The sequence below is a fragment of the Macrobrachium rosenbergii genome, chromosome 43 (genome assembly GCF_040412425.1).
Source record: "Macrobrachium rosenbergii isolate ZJJX-2024 chromosome 43, ASM4041242v1, whole genome shotgun sequence".
NCBI classification, from domain to species: Eukaryota; Metazoa; Arthropoda; class Malacostraca; order Decapoda; family Palaemonidae; genus Macrobrachium; species Macrobrachium rosenbergii.
The window spans coordinates 22,914,383-22,937,227 of record NC_089783.1 but is presented as its reverse complement, the minus strand read 5'-3'; the positions used below and the strand labels follow the sequence as shown (position 1 = coordinate 22,937,227).

The window sequence follows — 22,845 nt, the reverse complement described above, 5'->3', positions numbered from 1 at the left end:
ACAGCACCATATACAACACCAGCAAGATCTGCAATGCTGCAAGCACCGCAATGTAAGTCATGTGCTTGGGATACAGCACTGTGAAAGCAATGCACTTGCGAACAGTTCAAACAAACAACTCATTGCTCATGACTGTACAAAGAGGGAAAACAACCTTTATTACCAAGTGCACTGATACTTTTTGGATGTAGCCAATCAGCATATGATATGTTTATGACACACATGATGCACCTTATACCATATGCTACTAAACTGATAACATATCCATATCAGCCATAAAAAGCGATAAAGTGACATTTCATGACATGTTAAATGATGTCATGCTTTTAACTAAACAAGAATCTCTCTACAGACCTCTTCTGCACTGTGTTCTCCTTAGCTCAGTATCATGTGTTGCCTTTTTTTTTTGCTTTGCTTGATTTACAGTATTTCATTACAAGTTTAGTTGATTCAAGTATGATTATCATACATACCATAACAGCACATAAGAGAATATTTTACCACTTCATATTTCAACTCTAATTAAAAATATTTAAAATGCAAATCTGTAGATGTTGGCAACATATTCTGTTATTTATAACTTGTCTTGATGCCATCAACCAAAGCAAAGGAGTGTGTGCTTATGTACTGCATACACACACCCTACAGGATATGAAATGCATTTATCTCTTTTGGGTAGTAAATTTGATTGTTTTTCATCTTTTACGCTGTGAATATAAAAATGAGAGCTGTAAAATGAAAAAAGTTATGAGTGAGTATCTTATAGGCTTTAACATATGTGATACCTTAGTTGTTATTCTCTCTCTCTCTCTCTCTCTCTCTTTATTTTGCTTTGTGCTTGATGTATTTCACCACAAGATATGTACAGTACAATAAACTCCCGATATTCGCGTTCTCACAATTCGCAGACTCAGCGATTCGCGGAATTTCCTGTGAAACCTATCTATAAATTATTTGAGAGAAACTCACCCATTCTCGGATTTTTTCGTAGAGCAATATTCTGTATTTTCATACTATTTTTGCGACTAAATACTGAACTGTATCTACATATACATTTTATGATAAAATAATGATTTACAATACTAATTTTCAAATATTAATATTAAGTTTAATAAGATTAAATAATAACAAATAATAAAAATAATTCTCTCTCACTCTCTCTCTCTTACTGAGATGTATGTTTGTTTGTTTTGTATGATAAATAAATGATTTACTAATTTTCAAATATCAATATTAATGTAAACAGCAATAATATCAATTCATTAAAGAAAATGCTATAGTGAATGATAAAGATTTTAGTTTATAAATTATGTAAAATTTTAAGGAATACATATTGACCCCTAATCTTTTGCTGTAAGACTTGGAGAGAGGGAGGAGGGTGAACCTGTCAGATATGTCAAGTAACCTGACAGCAAGGGTTGGGTGGTTAGTGTTGCAAACTTACTGGTCAAATACCACTATGAAGGATACACAGGTAGTCGTCGACTTACGACCTATGCGACTTACGACCGACCGACTTTACGACGGCTACGACAATATAATAATATATAATATTTAATTTTATATTTTGCTAAAATACGTCGAGCGCATACGATACTTTTTCCCGCTACCGGCAGCACGCTCATATCCGAAAGATGCTCAGCTTTCGGCAGCGTTCAGTGTGTTTGTGTCGTTCGAAAATGGTAAAAGATTCATATTTTTATAATGTATTTTGTATTTCTATTTTTTGCAAATAAATCAAATGTAATAACAAATTACCGTATTTGATGGCTTATAAGACGCATATCTGCATAGGACGCACCCCAATTTCAGCAGGACATTGAGGGAAAAAAAAATAAGGTTTCCTAGCCTATGCTCATATGATTTTGGTAAGTAAAAACTGTAGTATTAGGTTATCATATGCATATTGTTTCTTACCAACAGAATCAACAAAAACATTAATAAAGAAGTTATTTACCATATTTATATTTATCAAAATATGTATTATACAATCAGCCATTTACTACGATCGAATGTTTCGTCTGCTGCTGAAAGCTACCTCATAGGTTTACCAATAGATTGCAACACATTCATTTGTAAACATTGTTTCTTACCAGCAGAATCAACAAAAACATTAATAAAGATGTTACCTACGGTAATATATGTTATATATATCCATTATATATTATAAAAGTATGCAATCAAGGGGTAAAATCCAATAAATAAAAATGTTTCCTATGTAACGGCTCCAGTCTCGTGAGCAACTGAACAAAGCCATGTTATTATTTTTAAAAGAGAATGCTAGCACGAGTTACGAAGTATCAACTCAACGAAGCCTTGTTATTATGCCTAAAGAGAATGGTAGCAGGAATTGTCAACCACCAATTGATCGAAGCCATGTTGTTATGCGTAAAGAGAATGTTAGCAGGAATTGCCAACTACCAACTGAACGAAGCCTCGTTATCCATAAAGCTCTCAAGATAATCAACAATAGGTGGCAGCACACGTACTGTAAGTATGTAAATGTGGAATGTGGCGATCCGCTCTAGATGGCGATAATGATATTAAGACATTTTACTGAAAATATCGATAATAACAACGTAGATATTGATTATAATACTAGCAGTAGTAATTGTGGTGATGGTAAGTGTGGTAATGATAAATAATTATAATAAACTTTGTTTTTTAATAGGTTATTAGGATAACACCGAATGTTAGGCTAGGCTACAACATCTACGTGATGTTTCATGTATAATTTCGGCCAAAATTCTTAAATTCTGAGCCTACATTATGTACATAGGATGCAGGGGGATTTTTTTAGGCCATTTTTTTATTAAAAAAGTGCATCTTATACGCCGTCAAATACGGTATGTATTTAATTCAAACCTATAAATAAATAAAAGTACATAATACGTCATACGTGTAGCCAATTGGCAATGCAAATGGCAGATAAGAAAATGTAAACAGACCAGACAGATGGTTTAAATGCCTACAATAAAAATGTTAAATACAGTAATAAAAGTAAGTATTAATCAAGGAGTTCAAGCATGATAAGATTTCATATGCTAAACATAATAATAGGTACTATACATGCACATTTTTGGGATAATATAAAATGTATATGTAGGCTAGTCATACTTAGGATATAATGTATGATGGATAATATACGGTAGGTACAGAATACATGTACATATGTGGTTGGTCGACTTACGACATGAGATCGACTTCTGACGAGATCGACTCTTACGACTGCTCTGTCAGAACCTAATGCTCGTCGTAAGTCTCTCTCTCTACCTGTACTGAAAAAATCAATCTCTCTCTCTCTCTCTCTCTCTCTCTCTCTCTCTCTCTCTCTCTCTCTCTCTCTCTGAAAAGATTTTTATGGTATGTGTAATTGTTTTGTAGGATAAATAAATGATTTACCTAATAAGTACTATTTTTCAAATAATAATAATAATAATAATAATAATATACTGTAATTACTACATTTATGCATTTTTATAGTAAGGTAAGAAAGAAAAATTTTAATCAAACAAATTTTAAACACGATCTCTTCCCGAGTTTTCCAGCTCAGGGGGAGGGTGAACATGTCAAATATGTCAAATTACTCTAGATGTTGCCACAATGTGATGAAATCAATTTCTCTTTTTACTTCCTCCCTTTCTCTCTCTCTCACCAAAGGACAGATTGTGAGAAATAAATAGATAGATAGATAAGTAGATACTTAGTTCAGCCCTTCTCTCTCTCTCTCTCAGAAAAAGATAACAAATTTTGTAAAGAGAAATGGATTAACATTCCTCAAAAGATGAAAAAGATAAACTCTCTCTCACTCTTTTGCCCTTCAAGTACAAGGCTGGCAGAATTTGTCATAGTGGTAACTCACTCTCTCTTTCTGATTTGGCTGGAAGGGTTGTAAGTACATATGTCTATATTTTTAAGGGTACTAATGTTTAAGATGACTTTGAAATATAATTTCAAAGATTAATACAGTAATGGGATAATAATTTAATGTATATTTGATGTAGGATGATACTCTATGTATACATTTGGTATCTGAACTTTCAAGGTAGGCAGTCATAAGCATTTTTAGATGGGTGGTTCCAAGTATTCGCAGATTTTAACTATTTGGGGAGGGGGGGAGGGTGTGGAATGCATCTCCCCCCCCCCCATGAATATGGTGGGTTTACTGTACGGTGCAGATCCTTTAATAAAACTGGGGAAAAACAAACATAAACACAAAATACAAAAAGCTCTATCAAAGTCAAACGCCTGCCTATCCCTCTCCACCCACCCATCCCACACTGCATTCCCACCCCCTTCTCAGCCAGGAAAACTATATCCCTGCTCCACACACCTTCCAAAACCATTTCTCTGGGTGAGTTCTTGTAAACTGCCTTACTGCTGCTCCTCTTCCAAGGTGCTCAACCATCTGGTGTCCCACACCTTGGAAATCTCTCCAGGCCTCCCACACACCCAAAACCCTTCCTCAGTCTCTTTATAAGTGTAAGCAGTCAGTGCTTCCAACATTTTTCCTTAGGCTGCACAACACTGCCAACCATTGGGAAGTGGTTTTTCAAATTTTCTTGAAGTTTATATATTTTGTATCTTTGGTCCCTGGTCCGGTTGTGTTGGATAATGTCGAGTGATGGATAATGATGATCCAGATAATCAAGTGCTTACTGTCACAAACAGTCAACTAAAAATGAAAGCCTAATCCATTTTCTGTAAAGCTGTGAGAGTTGGCAGATACTGGAATGGTGTGGCAAGCACAAACCAGAGAGCTCCAAGTTGGAAACCCTTGCTATTTGGACAAACGAAGAATCACCCAGTTATCTATGCATGTTTCAACACAACTGAAACTGGTTTTCTGACATCCATTACCTGTATCTTCCAGGAAATTGTACAGCCAACAGTAATCTTAAAGGTTCAAAAAAAGACTGAACAAGTTGCAGCTTCCTTGCCTCTTGTTTCAAAACCTGATACTAACCATCATGTAGAGGATCCTAAGGTGAGAGGGTATCAAGATTCATCTAAGAAAAGCTGCAAAATACTAGGCTTTGGAGAATTCTAGCACCTTAGTTATATTTGCTAAGAAAGTGCTAGCCACATTTATGACAACCTTCTGCCAATGAATTGCTTTGGAATGCATTCATGAAACAATCAGTGATGTTCACACCCAAGTTGATGGCTAAATAGAAGGAAGAGGAATAGGATGTGGGACATCTTGTGCCAGGGCCTTGTCATCCAAGCATCTCCTGTTGTTGGCAAGCATGACTATGGAAGAGCTGACCAAAAGAAGGTTTTAGGAGACCCTGTTGTACTCCAAACTGAATGCAACAATCCTATCAAGAGTCTTCACTGAAAAAACACTGTCATGCTGGGTCATGGTGTCACAGTTGTCCTCCTAAGCCAAAATGCCATCCTGAAATGTGGGATCCATCATATGGAACACCAAGACCTCCAAGCCTTGCTCTTCTGGGAAAAGTATCAGATTTCCTGTGCTTGAGAGCCAGGTATGTCAAGACTGTACATCAGAGAATACCAACGCCTTCCCAACTGTTGGTCTGCTTGATGGATATCATCCATCTCTAGGTGTTGTACGGGAAGGAAGCTTTATTCAAGGACATGCAGGCAAAGAAGACATTGAGTGGTCCAGCCTTTTGTAAGATAGAGCACAGCAGTAAGCAAATAACTAAAGGTTTGCAATTTTCATCAGTATATAAGTTAATCACACTTGAGTATATAATCCACAGAACTCCTATGATGGGAGAGGCTCCTAAATTAGCAAATTTCAACTCTGATACAGTCTTGTGCCTGTTAAACTGTATATGAAGTACCATGGCCATCCAAGACAACAAAAGTGGGCTAACATAAATAATGGCTTTGTTATGAGACAAAAATCTTGAAATACTGTATATTGTTGGGCAAGTAACACTGGCTGTGATCATAAATGAAGGAAATACACTACGGAATAAAACCTTTCCACTATATCATTATTAGAGTAAATATGTCTTTGAAATGTAGAGCTGAACTGGTAAAATTCTTGCTTTGTTATCTGTCATTTATTGAAGTTTCCTTATGAGGCCAAATTTAATTGGTCTGAAAGACTAAAATTTTTTTCACTGCTGGAAGTCATTGACAATTATTGAAAACACTTTCTTTATGGTAGTATAAAATAATTCAGCCTTCCAATATGATGCACACAGCTTATTTCAAGAGACAAAAATTGTTTAACTCACCTGTCCCCCATATATCCAGATATCAACGATCCTACCAAAATACCACCAAAATAGATGGTCTGTACCATGTTTGCCTCCCATGCATTATGGCAAGTTAAGTCAAACTGGAAAAATTAAGAATTGAATATTTTAAGAGTATCCAGCATATGCATATCCTAAAATATAACATTCCAAAAATACAAATTTCTGAGCTTGACAGAAGGTAAAATACATTTTACAAAACACAGTGGCATAAGATGTTATCTTTAAATCTTTTATTAGCAAGTCTTAAAAATTGAAGATTGGATGACTCAGGAGTATTGTTACTCACCATTTAAAAGGGTAAAAAAAGAATACAAAAAATCTTCCTAATGATCTCAGATCTCATTTTCAAGTTCCTTTCTACTACATGTTTACCATTATACAATAATACCTTACTTATTAGATTAGAATTTTCTATATCCAAAAAATGCTTCTTTTCACCACAATCTTTATATGCAAAGGGTAAGCCCACGTAAATGAGCAAAAATTGCTTAATTCTGGAGTGAGAACACAAATTGAAACCACCTACACAGCCAGGCAAGTTAAACTGAATTATGTCTACGGGGTTGGAGAGGAAAGGTATCAAGTCACACTGACTTTAGTACTGGGAGTGGAGGTACTGAAGTCATCTAAACTTCACTACAAGTAGTAAAACCAGTTTTAAAGAAAATACTTGTTAAGTTACTTATATAAAAATGAGTATTACTTTCAACATGTCTGGGAGAAACACCAAATACGTGTGATTTGTCGGACAGAAATGAGGTACTAAGGGTCCCAAATGTAAATCTGGCCAGGGAAGTATTCTTCATCTTTTGGAATGGTTTTATTGGAAAACTGTCCATACACAACAGGTATTTATAAACTGACAATTTGCTGAAAAACACACAAAAGCTCACTAATAATAATAGTGAAAAATATAGTAGTGATAATCAACTTCAAAAAACTTCAAAGTTTTCAAGTAAATAATGAATAAAACTGAAAGATTTAAATACATAAAAATCATAAAGCACCCACCTCACTAACAATTGTTGACAAGTAAACTGAGTTATCAAAGACACTTCCATTCTTGCATGTGTCTTGCAGAGTCATATTAAAATCTGAAGAAAAACAGGTATCTGGCTCTATGCTTGAATTCACTCTAATATAGTGGTGACACTGATCCAACTCTCTGCCATCTTTGAGGTATGGGATGGTGAAGTTAACAAAATCACTGTCATAGCTGGGATATGTTGCATTGTCACAACCAGGGATAGCACACCTGTCAATGAAAATCTTTTAGGTCACACATCAAACCTATAAAGATAATTAATGAACATTACAACATAAGAGTACATCTATGCAGCCAATGTAGTCTAATCCTACTAGTATAGCCTTAGCCTGTGGTAGATGTTCAACTATATTTGATTTTTCCTGAACTTCTTGCTTTTCTTCTCTTGGTATCCCTGAATGTGGAGAGTACACCAAAAACACATGCACTACCTCCTTTCATTTTATCATTTTACCTTTGTTTGTCCAGTTTCTATCACATCCCTGGTAATTTCATCTTTAACCACCATACCAACCCCATTTTGTCTCACCACTATTTTTATAGAATTTATACACTGTCTACACTTCTTCCCTAATTTTTCCTACAATTGTGCCAACATTAATCCTCTCACTTTTACCAAGTTTGTTATAAGACTATTTCCCATAAGAATTCTTCATCTCCTTGCTCAATCACAGGATGCCAGGTACCAGAGTCATTTCACCTGAAAACTAATAGGATTTTGTGGCTCTTGTTTTCTTCATGAATTTTATATGCCCTTATTGACAAATTCAACACGCCAAATTTGACTGACTGTTTGCGTCATGAAAATGTGTGGTATGTCCAGTGTTAGTGTCATCATGGGTAAGAAAAGAAGAGAATGTGTAGATAAAATGCAACTCTATGGGGCATGTGTGGGCAAGGGGAAAACACTATACATAGAAAAAGGCAGTCTACTACAAGAGCCCAATTTTCTATCATGTTACTACTGTAAGGAATGGTTGGTGTCTTGACCAGCGTAGTACATGTTTTACCAACAAAGAAAAAAAAAGTACCAAAAAGTAAAGAACTGGCTATGAAAGCAGTGTATCACCTCAACTGAAACACTTATGTACTTATAAGGTACATTATACATTATAATAAACATTTATATAATAAAATGAAAATTTTTATTATAAAATAATTTGGACACTTACCTACTGTTAAAGTTAGCTTAAATCTTTGCGCCATTAAGTGTGATGGGCAATCAAAACAAACAAAAGAATAATGCTTGGCTAACAATGCAAGGGGTCTCTGTAATCACCTGTTTCCCACCAGGTGGCACTGGAATGTTTACATTCTTGTCAGAATTCTTAATGACCACCCATTAAGATGTGGGGAAGATGGGTGGGTTTCTAACTTTAACAGTAGGTAACTATCCAGATAATTAATTTTATCATGAAAATTACCATTATTTGGAATGAATCTTACCTACTGTTTAAGTTAGCTGACTACCACATTGAATGAGAATGGTGGGTTAGTAGGGCCAGAGAAATAATGTTCAGCCAAGCAAATTCAAAGCTTTTTAATGAGGGGAAAAAGCTTCTAAACATTCCTGCCATTTGTGTGATCCTTACTTATAAATACTGTTGCCGACATTGGAACCACAGCAGGTTGTAAGGCCCTCATAGAGGGGCTTGTCAGAGGATCCTTATGGGGTAAAAGGACTCTTATCTCATAGAGTCGAAAGCCCATAACCGACAGTTCAAAACTAAAGACAACTACCCTCAGATATGGAGGTATGCTCCTATACACCAATGTGTACCTTCATGCTCCCAAAATTCAGCAGCGGGATTTCCTAACATCTGACAATAAGAGAGAGAAACTAAGGTTACGCTCACATTTGGTTTCAGGAGAAAGTGTCCCTACCACAACAATAGGGCTAAGGGCTTTACATATCTCATCTAAATTTGAACATTTTGCAAATAATGTGAGGCAAAAACAGTTATATATACCTCCTCTGAGCTGCACTGACAACCTTCTCTAGCAAGAGGTTTTAAAGGAAATAAAATGATGTGCTTACAGCACACATGCCATGAGGCTTTAATTTCAAAAACAGTAAAAGCTCAGAAATCAACTTCATGTGCACTGACTTAATCAAGCATTCTTGGATATATGAGTGTTTGGCCTCCGAACACCACAGTATAAATTCTCGATCCTCCTCTTAAATGTTTAAGTCTGTCAAGGTAAACCCTTAGAATTTTAACTGGACATAACAAGGACATTTCTTCACTGCCTACCAAAGCAGTTAAATTAGGCCATCACAAATCTGGGAAGGGCTTTCACTTCTACATCTATTCTCTACACAAAGAAAGAAAAGAGAGAGGTTTCCACATGAACAAAGCCCACATACAAGACGGCTTGAAGCTTTTACCATTGCAAGAGCTCAAAGAAAGTGTCTTCAAAGTTCTTAAAGAGATGCCTTATCCCAAGGCTTAAACTGAGGTAACGTTAAATCTGTAAGGACTATGTTCAAATTTCATAGTAAAACCCTGGTGGGAAGCTTTGAAATTTCCAGCTCAAAAGATTGAAAACTTCTTTCAAATTTAAATTGTGAGCAATATTCCAATTAGCATGACACAGAACTGAAGACAATGTAAAGCAGCATCCTTTGATCCCTCAGAAGAAAACTTATTTGCATACCTGAGGCAGTGGAGAAGTTGATCTGGATATCTATAGTGGTACGGGTGCTGGAAAAGTTGCCTCCTAGGCTTCCTCCCCCATTATCATACCTGCTACAGACTGGGGCCCTAAGGTGCTGCAATTGTCGTAGGTGGTTTCAATGTCTCGGAGAGTGTGCATTGCAAAAACTGACCTACATCTCCAGTATGTAGTTTGGGGATAGAAGATAAGGACGGATTATGCTTGAAGGCTAAGAAGGTTCTTGAATAGAGGAGAAAGTCTGCTAGCTGCGTCACACGTCTTAGAAGACGAGATGTTTTGTCTTCTGCACCAAAGTCTAAAGATGGACCACTTTGCAGACTTTGAAAATCCTTTCGATCGTAAGGATTTGACAGTCGAAACCCTGTCAGGACCAGAGTGGTGAGGTTTTGATGAAACCTCCTGAAATGAGGCTGTCTGAGCAGCTCTGGAATGGTGGGAAGGAGCCTCAGATAGTCCACCAGGAGGGCAAGGACATCTGTAAACCGTAAGCCACTCCTTCTGGGGCTAGAATGGAGCTATGAGGGTCATTCTGACATTCAGGTGAGATTGAAGCTTGTTTAGTACTTCCCTGATTAGACTAAATGGGGGAAATGCGTACAAGTCCAGATCGGACCAGTCCTGCAGAAGGGCACATGTCGCCCATGCTAGAGGGTCCGGAAAAGGGGAGCAGAATAGAGGAAGGCGGTGATTCTTGTACATGGTGAAGAGGTCCAGGAATGGTGTCCCCCACAGCTTCCACAAATCTGCTCATACTTGAAGGTCCAGAGCCCACTCCATGGGAAAGATTTGGTGGAGTCGACTTAACCCATCTGCCAACACACTGAGTTTTCCTTGAACGAATCAGGTGACTTTGCTCCTGTCTGGTCTGTCCAAAGGGGAAGTGACTGTGGTTTCGAAGAGCGAATGTGAGTGTGTTCCTCCTTGACGACTGATGTAGGCTAAGGCTGTGGTATTGTCTGAGTGAACTGCTATCACTCTGCCTCAGACTTCTTCCTGTAAGTGTCTAGGACCAAAATGAAGTGCTTTTAACACCTTGTTGTTGATATGGAGAGTGCTGTGACATCTCTGTATCTCTTAGATGGGCTCCCCAACCTGTGTCCGATGTGTCAGAGAAGTAGTTTAGGACTGGGTTCAGAGGAAGCAGAGACTTCCCTTCTGCATATCTGTCCACGTACTACCACCACCATAGGTCTTCTTTGATTTCTGTTGAGATCGGAAAGACAAATGAGTCTGGCTGAGTCTTCCTGTCCCAGTTTCTCTTCAGGAAGAATTGTAGAGGTTGTAAATGTACTCTCCCCAGCCTGATGAATTGTTCTATTGAAGACAACTGCCCAGTAGACTCATCCACTTGGCTGAACAATTCTTTAGAGTAAGGAAATGATTCACTGCTTTCAGGCATGACTATACTTTTGAGGGAAGGGAAAGCCCAAAAACTCCGAGAGCCTGCCTGAATCCCCAAATAGAGAATCCTCTGAGATGGGGTCAGCTGAGATTTCTGAACATTTATTAGTAGTCCTAAGTCTTGGGTTAAAAGTAGGGTTTTCTGAAGGTCCTCCATACATTGTAGATCCGTGGGTGAACGAATCAGCCAATCGTCCAAGTATAAAAGGATGTTGATGCCTATTAAATATAACCACTTTGCCAGGGGGGCAAGAACTCTTATAAAGACCTGTGGTGCTGTTGACAGGCCGAAACACAGTGCTCCGAATTGATATACTTTGTTCTGGTACACAAACCTCAAAAACTTTCTCGACGCTGGATGAATTGGATGTGAAAATAAATGTCTTGCACATCTAGGGAGATCATCCAATCCCCCCGACGGATGGACGCAAGAACTGACTGGTCTGCTTCCATCTGGAATCTTTTTTTCTTGATGAAAACATTCAGGGCACTCACATCAAGGACTGGTCTCCATCCTCCCACTGATTTGGGGACCACAAACAGCCGATTGTAGAACCCCATCGACGCGATGTCCTCTACTACTTCTATCACCTCTTTTTTGAGAAGTGCTGAGACCTCCTCTGACAGAGCTAAAAACTTCTCTGAACCTGCAGAGTACGTGGTCAAGGTGATCAGCGTGTTGACTAGAGGTGGCTTTTTCTCAGTATGGTTCCGCCCCTTTGGCGTTCCAACTTTCCCAAAACAGTTGGAGCCTGGCACCCACAGGGGCATGGAGGACTGCATCTTCACTTCTTCGATGCAGGTTTAGAAGATTTCTTAATGGCTCGGGAGGAGAAACAGACTCCAGCCCAAGGTCTAGACAGACAGCATTGTCTTCCTCCTCGAAAGGGCTGTCCCTGAAGGGATGAGGACGATCTAGCAGAAAAAGTGGACCAATCCTTAGGGCATCTAGTGGATCAGGCCAAAAGGTCATGGGTAGATTTCTTCTGCAGTTCAAGAGAAACTTCATTTACCACTGCTTGTGGGAAAAGGTGATGGCGATCAAGGGGGAAGAAAAGAAGGGCTGACCTCTGAGAGGCAGTAACACTCTTGGAAATGAAAGAATACCAGAGCTCTCTTTTCTTTAAAAGTCCCGTAGTGAAAAGGGAGGCCAATTCCTGGGAGGCATCTCTAATAGCTCTATCCATGTAGTAGATCACACTGAGCCAATCTGAGGAACAATCTTCTGAGTGGAGAAAAATCCTGGATCTTCTTGGCTAATGCCCCAACTGACCAGTCAAGGAAACTTTGCACCTCCGAAGACTTTTAGAGATTCTTCAATAAGTGATCAATTTCCATCCAGGAAAACATCACTTTAGCAGCAGCAAAAGTGGACCTTCGTGCAGAATCTATCAGTGCAGAGAAGTCCCCCTGGGAGGAGGCAGCCACTCCCAGAGAGGGAGCTTCTCCAGTAAAATAAGACTGGTAACGTCTCTTAGATAGGTGTGAAGGGGGAATGCAGAAGGACTTCCCTTGAATCCTCTTCTCCGAAAGCCAAAGGTCCACATCTTCCAGAGCCTTCCTGGCAGACAAGGATAAAACCATCCTCGGGAGCTGGGAGAATTCAGACGGGTTATTCATTAAAAAGGTTGACTGTGGCGCCGAAGGAGCCTTGACTAAGAAGTAATCCGGAAATGACACAAGGTAAAACTTCAAGAGAGCAACATATGCTGACAGAGAAGGGTCTTGAACTGTCTCCTCTTCTTCCAATGATAACGGCAAAGTTGAAGGGTCCGTGGAAGTCTTCGATGGAAGAGTTTTCTTCAAAAGGTCCAAAATACTATCCAGCTGGCACTGAATTGGTTCCAGAGAAGGGTCTAACTCCTTTTGTGCCACAGAAGAAGCTTCATGAGAAAGAATCAGCACCGCACGCATATCAGTAGTTGGCGGCAAGCGGACAGCAGGAGCTGGGCACCTGGCTGATGGGCACTTGGGTATGCTACTGAGTGCTTGTGGGATAACAGATGATCAGGAGCAAAACGATGCTCTGGCGCTACAGGGTGCTTGAGCATCACTGGATGCTTTGATGACGAAGAATGGCGCCTGGGCGACAGATACTGGCAGTCAGGAGATGGTTGAGCGGGAGTAAGCCGCTTGCAGCTATCCCAGAAGCTGCAAGAAGCTTGGGGACTTCGGGGAGGTTCTTTCAGTCTTTTGCAAGGGATAAGAGATTGTTCCCAAGCAGAAGAAAACCTCTTTAAGGGTCAAGACTCCCTTGAGAAACGCCACTGGCACCTTGAATCAGGGGTAGGAAGGAGTTCCTGGGCTCGAGGAGAGACGGTGGACCTCTAAGACATCTCTCCAATGGCCTTCTGTCGCAGCCTGGGAAGCAACAGGCTCGAGCGAGGGGGTGACTACCCATGTATAGCTCCCACCAACCTACTTTGGGCCTCCAGTATACCTCCTCCCAGGTTTAGGGGAGTCTGGCAGTGACCTTTGCCTAGGAGAGTCGGTGGGACGGGTAGCCACCTCCTTCACAATCACTTTACTGGCACTTTTATCACTAAATTTATTCATCAAAAAGCACACTGATTCACTGAGTTGTCACTGTACTTACCATCAGACCAAACTTCTGGTCAAACTTGCTCTCAAGACTGGCTAAGCGATCTGGTTTGCGAGCAAGGGAGCCAGATGAGGGAGGAACAGGAGGGCTCGGAGCAAAAGACACGTTAGAAACAGGAGAGGTAAGAGAGGGTACATCCATACTCACCAGTTTGGGAGTTGAGCTAATATCTAAAACTTTACTATCGGCTCTAGCAGCTGCTTTCCTCTTTCTATGTCTTTCTAGCTTAGAAAGATGCATCTTCTCATCCCAACCTGCACACTCATTACAAACTAGATTGATTAAACAGACCTCACCTCTGCAAGAAGAACAAATGGTATGAGCGTCATATGAAGCTTTTGTTAATCTGGTATTGCAGCCTTTGCTGCAGTACCGAAAACTGGATGAGCTAGTCTGACATAATCAAAAACTAGACAAAAAGTTACAAAAGTTAATGCTTAGAGAAAAACATTCCTGAAGGACAATTAGCTTTACAGTGATCTTCATATGCAACTACCGAACTATTCAAAAGCCGATCAGCAAATCTCGTTAAGAGAAAAAGCCAATCGACACAAAAATCACAAAGAGTAATCAAAATCAGACAGAAGTCAAAATCAGTTGATAACAACAAAAAACTAGTGCCAAAGGCAATAAATTAGAATATTTCACCGAAACGGGAAGCTAACAAGACAAATTCCAAAAAACCAAGCTGCATTCCTACAACTGTGTGAGCTCTAGGACGGCAGAAAACAAATTGAACCATCTTTCAAGGGTTGTTCCTCTCCTTCCCAGAGAGTGGGAGGGCCTAGTCACTGTCTTGGATGGAAGAAGGACAGTTTTGCTGCGAATTTCGAAAATTCCAGCTGCCGTCGAGTAGGGTAAGTTACTTAAATAAAACTATGGTAGGCTGTGGGTGAACAGGAGGTAGGCTATGGGTTAGCCCATACAGTATATACCTATACAGTATATAGTAATGCATTGCAAACTGGTTAATGCCAAAATTTAGCTTCCTACATGTTTGCAAGGAGCTAACCCTGTCAAAGATCGATGTCTAACTGTGTCAAGAAGTGAAACGGTTGGTGGGGTAGGAGGAAGAGGAGGAGGAGGGCAGAAGAACAGGGAAGTCACCAAGAGAAGGCAAAGGTGCCAAAGCTGGAGGGAGAGGAAAAGGCTATGATCTGCTCTACTCATTTGCTTTCTTAATCTATCTGCACTCTTCTTCCTATAGTTAATCTATTTTTTCATTATCTCATCTGATCACTAAAACATTCTGCACACCTTAGAATGAAATCACATTCCCTACCCTTACAACCAGCACAAAAAGTTATGATACTGAATACATCCTATTAAAGCAAAATTCAGTTTTGCAGAACCTAACACTTTTATTCTTACTGCTTCCAGTAGAGGACATCCTAAAAAAAATAAAGTCACAATACCATGAAAATCCGCAAACAACTGCCAATATACTCTACAAATGCACAGATAGATCAGCCTTCAAGACAGCAAGAATTCTGACTTAGATAAAAACCATCTACACACACCTGGTGGTGAATAGCAACAAGTGAACTAGACAGGCCATCTGGGTTAGCCATGCACCCTTCTTCTATGTTTTTTATATGCTAATTGTGCCTATGGCATGAAAGATGTGAGCGAACCTTAACTGTAGATAAGAGTTCCCTAAATAAGCTACCATTTCAGACGTGATGCATTTTTGGATATTTCACTTAAACTGAATGCTAAATACCTAAAAAAAAAGTTTGATTTATGCTACTGTACTGTAATATAATGAAGTTGATACATCACAATTTACATAATGCAGAGAGAGAGATATATCATATAATACAGTATAGGGTATCCCCACTTCATTAAGAAGTGATCTCATACCTGTACTTGGGGGATGCTGCAATGAAGACATATGCCAAATTTGCACTTCCCACTAGGATGGAAGGAAGACATAGTAGTAAGAAAGCACGTTTCTGAAAAGGGCCAAATTCACCAATCTCCCGCAGGATAGCATCAACATCAATGGCCATCCCTACTGTCAACTAACTCCTGCAAACAAACATCCAAGATAATTTACCAAATTAGTACTCATTGCTAAATCACAATGTTTCAGTATTTCAATATACTGTATAGCAATGCTGAATACATATAGTACAGTAACTCATTTAAATGCAAGCACTATTACAGTTATGAATAAAGCTGGAAAGAAGAAATATAATTCAATAACTACATGAAATGAATTACAAATGAAACAAAAATTTTTTTAATACTAACCTATCAATTCATATTTTGATTTCTTATGGTTAGCAGCTCCTTCACACATTGGAGGTTACCTCACTCTGTGCTGTTTGGGCCACAAATAAAAATGTGGATTTGGGTGGTAGGCCCATTACATGTAACCTGATACCAACCTGATGGGTTTGCATTGAAAAATGAATTTCTAAATAATTACAACTTATTGTTGTAATGAAGACATAAGATACATTTTACTATGGTGGTAAGGTATGCAACCTTCCAAGGTCAAGAAAATAAGCATAGAAGTCCTCAGAAGTTATAGGGCTAACAAGGGATTAAGAAAAGGAATGGACGCTTGTCAGAAGGGTCTTGAGATGATGGTTTAATGACTAAGAAAGCATGGTACATAGCAAACTATTCATAAAATTAGGATTTTTCATCAGTGGAATGTGAATAAGAGGCCTAGCTCCATAAGCCTTTTTGCTGATAAAAATGGATAAAACTTAGTCACAAAAAACACTAATTTCTTATGCAAATTAACTCCTTTATCCAGAGGAAGGCTACACTGGACTACAGAAAGGATCTCCACTGTGCCAAGTTTCACCTGACCAAGTGGGAAAAACTAGTGATAAAGCTAGTTGAATACCAGATTGCTGGTAGGTCTTATAAATCACAAGACAAACTCTATACCAATCCTTAGAAGAAAGTCCCTGGCCAACTAAAACTCAGAGCTATACCACCAATGTTGACATTCAATTCTAAGTAAAAGGTCTGTGCTAGAATCATTCCAGCTGGGTGGGGTAAGAGCATAAAGGAAGTGTTATATCCCAATCAAGAGCACTGCCACACTCATGAGATCCCAGTGAAACAGATTCTTTTATCAGTGATCAAACATAAAGTGCCTATCATCATAGCACTTAGTAACTGAATCGGCCAAATGGACACCATAACTGAAAAGCCAAAGAGGGGTCACTAACGCTTACAATGTGCTCCTAAAGATGCCCTTGGCCAGAAGCATCTTTTCTCTGAGATATGAACCAACAGACTCTTCCAGGGTGCCATATTTTGTCCTTCTGAGCTAACCATCTCTCCATCTTATATGTTTGATGTTACTTTAATAGACCTTTGGACTTATAAGTTTGAAGAGCATCACAATGGCATTGCCCAACACAAGTTCTATTTTGTTGAGCCAAAGGATGTCAAGATGTGTTTGGGCCAGAAAATATTTCCAACAAGCCATTATGAAGGCACAGATACTGCTACTGTGAAATTCGTGGTAAAATCCTCTGACTAGGTGGACCAGAAAAAAGCTAAGTTTGAAGAGGACACTCAAGAGCTTCTAACTAGTTCTGACTGAATCTAGTGTCCTTCACTAAAATCACAATTTTTTTAAGTAAATTGTATTTTTCTTAACTATACAAACCTGAGGTCCTTTACATTAGGAATTACTTTCAGCGGAGCTGGAAACGGCCATTGAACTTTCAAACAAGGTGGTTAGGCAGTTAACTACCATCCGGAAGGTGGGAGAACCGCCTGCCCGGATGTAAACATACCAATTTGCCTTTCAGCCCAGGTGTCAGATTGAGGGGTGGCATGAGGTGGGCATGAAATGTAATGTAAAGGTACCCATCCAACATAAACAATATCCATACGAGCTATGAAGACACGCAAATTTAAAAACTTAAGAACATCATATGACGTGGATACCCTGTGTGGGACGACTTCTGCAACACGTCATATGACATGGTTGACCTTTTATGGGTTAAAGAGAATTGAGGGGGTGCATAGAAGGTGCCAAAGCAACTCAATTCAAGGCACTGGTAACATGCATGAATTTTGGACATTTACTCACTGCACTAAGCAAGTCAGGTCTCTGTGGAAAATCGCACTTCAGAAAAGAAAATAAGGAAAATCTCTTTTTGGGTTAATCTCCTTCACTGGATCATCTGTGCCTCCGGCAGGGATGTGGTCTCCAAAGACGATACCTGGAAAAAAGGTCTCAAGCAGTCACTAGGTCAAGGAAGAGGGTTAAAATATTACTAAAGGGTGAGGAACAAGATTTTCAGGAAGGGGCGATATTTTCCCACAACCTGCCTTTGTTAGTCAGCTGTGTTATTAACGATACTGTACTTGTTTCAATCGGAATAAAAGCAAATCAAGTTTACATGGTACATTATTGCAAGATTTGAGGGCGAGGTGACTTAGAAGAGGTCTCCAAAGTAACCCCTCATTTATCCAAATCAATACCTCCAAGGACCTGAATATGGTACTAAGCCATGTATTTAACAGTAAAATACAGCATAGTGGCTTATGTCACCATAGTTTATTGTTGTTGTTTTTCTTAGGGATGCAATAGGTGCTTGTAACATATATGCTGCTAATGAGCATTTATGGGAGTTTTTAGTTCCTCGTTGGACGAGTTGGTAGAGTTCTCGGCTAGCACTCAGCTAGGCCGGAGTTCGAGTCTCCGGCAGGCCAACGAAGAATTAGAGGAATTTATTTCTGGTGACGGAAATTCATTTCTCACTATGATGTGGTTCGGATTCCACATTAAGCTGTAGGTCCCGTTGCTAGGTAACCAATTGATTCTTAGCCAAATAAAAAAGTCTATTTCTTCAGGCCAGCCCTAGGAGAGCCGTTCATCAGCTCAGTGGTCTGGTTAAACTAAGGTATACTTTCTGTTTGGCCACTCTTAACAATTAGTCAACTGCTGAGTGTGCCCCCTAGCTGTGTACCTCCCAGCCTTAGGGGAAGGATAATGATCCATGCAATGGTAAGGGGGAGACAGGGGTGCCACCATGCCATTAGGACCCAGTGTGCAAGGTTAGGCCGAGATGAATTACTGTATCTCAATAACGTGCCTTATAGCGCTCTTGGTCAAGTTAGGATGTGGGGTTCCATTGATAAAGTAAGAACCAGGACCCTTGGTTAGGTTAGGCTGGAGAAGGCAAGTATATGATACATACAGTACTGTCTTTTACTTCAACTGAAGGTACTCTAGGTCAGGTTAGCCAGTCAAATAAGGGCCCATGTTTTATGGTTAGAAATGCATAAAACATGAGATAAATACACAGTTAGTGTAGGCTTTGGTCAGAAATTATAAGAGAAAAATATACAGTTAGTGTGGGTTAGAAATTAAAGTCACTTACGAATAGCATTTGCCTGGCCTAGGCTTGGCAAGGCCCGCCTCCTAGGCCAATAGAATAGCCTTATCTACCGAATAGCCTATCGCTATAAATATGAATACAATGGCCAAACCTCCCTATCAATGACTTAAACTCCCTTAGCTTTTGACAGGTAAGCAAATCCAAGCGTTGGGATAAGCTATGCAAAAGAGTACGCAACGAAGCCGTACGCTATCCTATGACACTTCCTATCAGTGTTTGCGAATCTGTGGAACCACCTATCAAAACTATCCTAAATCCTCAACAAAAAATAATACCAAAAATAAAAATAAACTATAAGATGTCAATAGTTTATTCCTTACCACATACTTCCCTCATAAGCCTGGAATTTCGCGTGATCTCTTGTCTGCAAGGCGTTAACTTCACAGTCAATCAACGTAATTCCTGTTGTGTTGTGTGTTTCAAGATCAGCTGATCGCACAAAGGAGCGTTTTTCTTACATGTACCGACGAGGGTAAAACATCGTAAAAGAGATTTCTGTGTTCCGTTCCGGTCCGCCTTTGACTTGTACTTAACTTTGGGCAGTTTGTTGATATGGTTCCTCTGGTGTATCACATTTTTATTGATAAAATTTGAGATTTTATTTATAATATTTCTGACAATAAATCCGAGCTTGTAATAGGAAATTTTAGTAACTTATTATTAAAGAGATCTCGAGGTTCGTCCCGAACACAGGTTGAGTTTCCTTCCATTTAAAACCGTTAGCTAACACGTCCCCCTTCGTATGTTTAACTGCTCAATTCAATTAATGTATTGTAATTTACTAACAAAGCTCTGAGTAAGGTCTTCGTTGATTATGGAGATATCACTACAGTATCTGTACATATGGTAAAATATCCATGAGGCGTTCTGTTTGATTACTGTACTTTTTTCCGGCATTAGTCTACATGAAACAAGAGTGATAGTGAGGGATAACAACGGATAACTGATAATGAAAGATAAATTCGAGGCCTGCTTACAGACATGAAGATGAAGCTGTCAAATTTGATTAGTTGCTCTGAGCTTGATTTTCACCGTTTTCTTATATAAATCACGATAGTCTTATATATATTTCAAAAATTGCAAAAATTATGAACACTAAAATTATGACGTAATTAACATTTTTAGACAAATGACTCAACATCATGGATGAACGTCACGAACAATTTTACCATTCTTTTACTCGCTATTATTTTCGAATAATAATTTTACCATTTTTTACTCGCTATTGTTTTCGAATAATTTTACCATTCTTTCCTTGTAGCCTATTATTTTCGAATAATTTTACCATTCTTTTACTCGGTATTCTACTAGAATAAGTAGCTTTGAAACTTGATAGTTCGTGATAACTCAGTGAGCATCTGCATTTAATAACTCAGCATTTATTTCTTTTAACATTCACTTCAATTGCAAGAATCTTTTGTCAGAGAATTGGCGTTTCCAACATTAATCTGAAAAAGGTGACCTTGGGTATTACCATTTCCTCAATATTTTGGATTTCTTGGAGCTTAATGGCTCAAAACGTTTCTCTTTTCCACTCTCTTTTATTAAATGCCAAAATGAGTTTTATGAAAAGTTCTTATGTCCATTTAGTATATGACAGATCTCTTTCTTTTTTTCTGTCTATAATTGAGCATAAGAACGAAAAACTATTTATTTCTGCTATAGGCTACTGTCTTGTCAGCGCAGTTGCTTTTCAGTTTTATGCCAGAAAGTCTCCTAAGACACAACAGATCAACGATGTTGTTTTAGATTTAGATTTAGCTGGCCTTGTGCCAGCACGGGCTCTTGCTCCTAGAGCAGCCCGTAAGATCAACGGTGATTTTGCGAACCTCATAAAGTGGGATGCGGACGTCTGTGTACTTCGCAGAGACCGCTGGTACTAAGATTTACAGGTGACCTGAGGTCAAACTAATTTCTTACAAAAACAGGACAGGTTCATACAGAAAACATAGTGATCAATAATGTCTGACACATAACATAAATAACTCGTTACTTGTACATAAAGCATGATTGTTTAGAAAGACAACAAATAAACAATTTACAATTATGGTGATAAATATATATTCTGATCGACCCTAGGTCGATGTGAAGGCACTGCAGAAAACGGCATGTTCTCTACAGAGAACGCGTTGAGCGGCGATTTTACAATACTCCCCCACCCAAAGACGGAAGCAACGTCTGATCAAACTAGGTATCTGCTGGGGCGACGAAGGGGGCCTCGCTTTCTCGATGTCAATTGGAGAGGGTGGTCGCCCTCCCCGGTGTCCTCTGCAGCAGTTTGTTGGGGTGCCTTTCTGTCCAGTTTCTGGGTTTTCCGGGGACGCCAATACCTCCTTCCTATGCCCAGGGTTGTCCGAGGGGCTGCCGCATCCTGCGGGAGGTTTTGGGGTCCGCCTCCGTTGCCCTCCTCCAGGAATGCGGGTTTGAGACGATCTATTGATACCCAGTCTTCCCGCCCATGGATGGATATTCGAAATGCCTTCTTGTTCCTTTCCAGTACAAGGAAAGGTCCTCTGTAGGGTCTAGTGAAGGGTGAGCGTACGGCGTCATCCCTGACGAAGACATGGGTGGCGGAGGATAGCCCGTGGGGCATGAAGGGGAACGTCCTGTCGGTGAATGTCCTTTGGCAGGGGGGCGAACTTTCCAACTCTGTCACGGAGCCTCTGTGTCCGTATGTCGTCCCTGTCCTCTGCGACGAGTTCCCCCCGCATCCTGCTTTATAAGCAGCTCGCTTCATCAATAAACCAGCAGTACTTGTCTTCCTGCTCATTATTTTGCACCTCTCTCACAGACTGGTCATCTCTTGGAGTGCCAAGTGGCCGTTGCTTATGCCAACCGGGAGAGAAGGACGTCTTGGCAACGTAACAAATGATTGTTCCGACACGATGTACAAACCGTTGGTCCTTTACATTAGGAATTACTTACGGCAAAGCTGGACACGGCTGTTAAACTCTTGAACAAGGTGGTTAGACAGTAACTACTGTCAAGCAGGTGGGAATACCTGCCTGCCCGGATGTAAACATTCCAATTTGCTTTCGGCCGTCATGCATTGCAGATGTGTTTTTGGGTCTCTTTTCCTGACTGTTGTTAAGCTCTTTATTTATCCCGGTGGGATCTCTGTATTTTTGTGTATATATTGCGTGTGTTTGATACTTATTAATATACAAGCCTACGATTTGTGATAGCCTTGCATAGGCCGTCATTCCACTGGGTCTGTGTCTGGGATTTGACGGCCAAGAGTTTATTTAGAGAGGTGTAACTGAGTGGTAATGCTTCTCTTCCAGTAGCCCTTTAATTAGATAATGAAGGTGTTCCCCTCTATGTTCGGATATATTAGATTGGGGCGTAATAACTTCGCTTCCCTTCATTGATCGGGACATAACAAGTTTGGGCTCACGCCCTCCATGTACAAGGGCATGTCTACTTCCTTTCTACTTGTGGTGAGTGTTGTTTTTCACCACCTGCGCTTTGGAAGAGTTGCCGGGTGATGTT

At 39.6% G+C, this 22,845-nt stretch overlaps 1 protein-coding gene across 5 annotated transcripts in view; it reads right to left on the bottom strand.

The window, feature by feature from the left end:
- LOC136828654 (organic cation transporter protein-like) overlaps positions 1 to 19,852 on the bottom strand; it is a 106,713-nt gene extending 86,861 nt beyond the window's left edge. For 2 of the 5 annotated variants that reach the window (XR_010850168.1, XM_067086696.1), the window contains exons 1-4: positions 19,674 to 19,843; positions 15,833 to 16,000; positions 7,254 to 7,497; positions 6,219 to 6,322 (exon numbers count right to left, since the gene is read on the bottom strand). Coding sequence is in view for 4 of the 5 variants with exons in the window: in XM_067086696.1 (XP_066942797.1) it covers positions 6,219 to 6,322; positions 7,254 to 7,497; positions 15,833 to 15,981 (497 nt within the window). In the remaining variant the exon portion in view is untranslated. Of the gene's footprint in view, positions 1 to 6,218; positions 6,323 to 7,253; positions 7,498 to 15,832; positions 16,001 to 19,673 lie in introns of all 5 variants that reach the window. The other 3 variants (XM_067086697.1, XM_067086699.1, XM_067086698.1) reach the window with 2 other exon arrangements.
- Between the last annotated feature and the right edge of the window lie 2,993 nt (positions 19,853 to 22,845).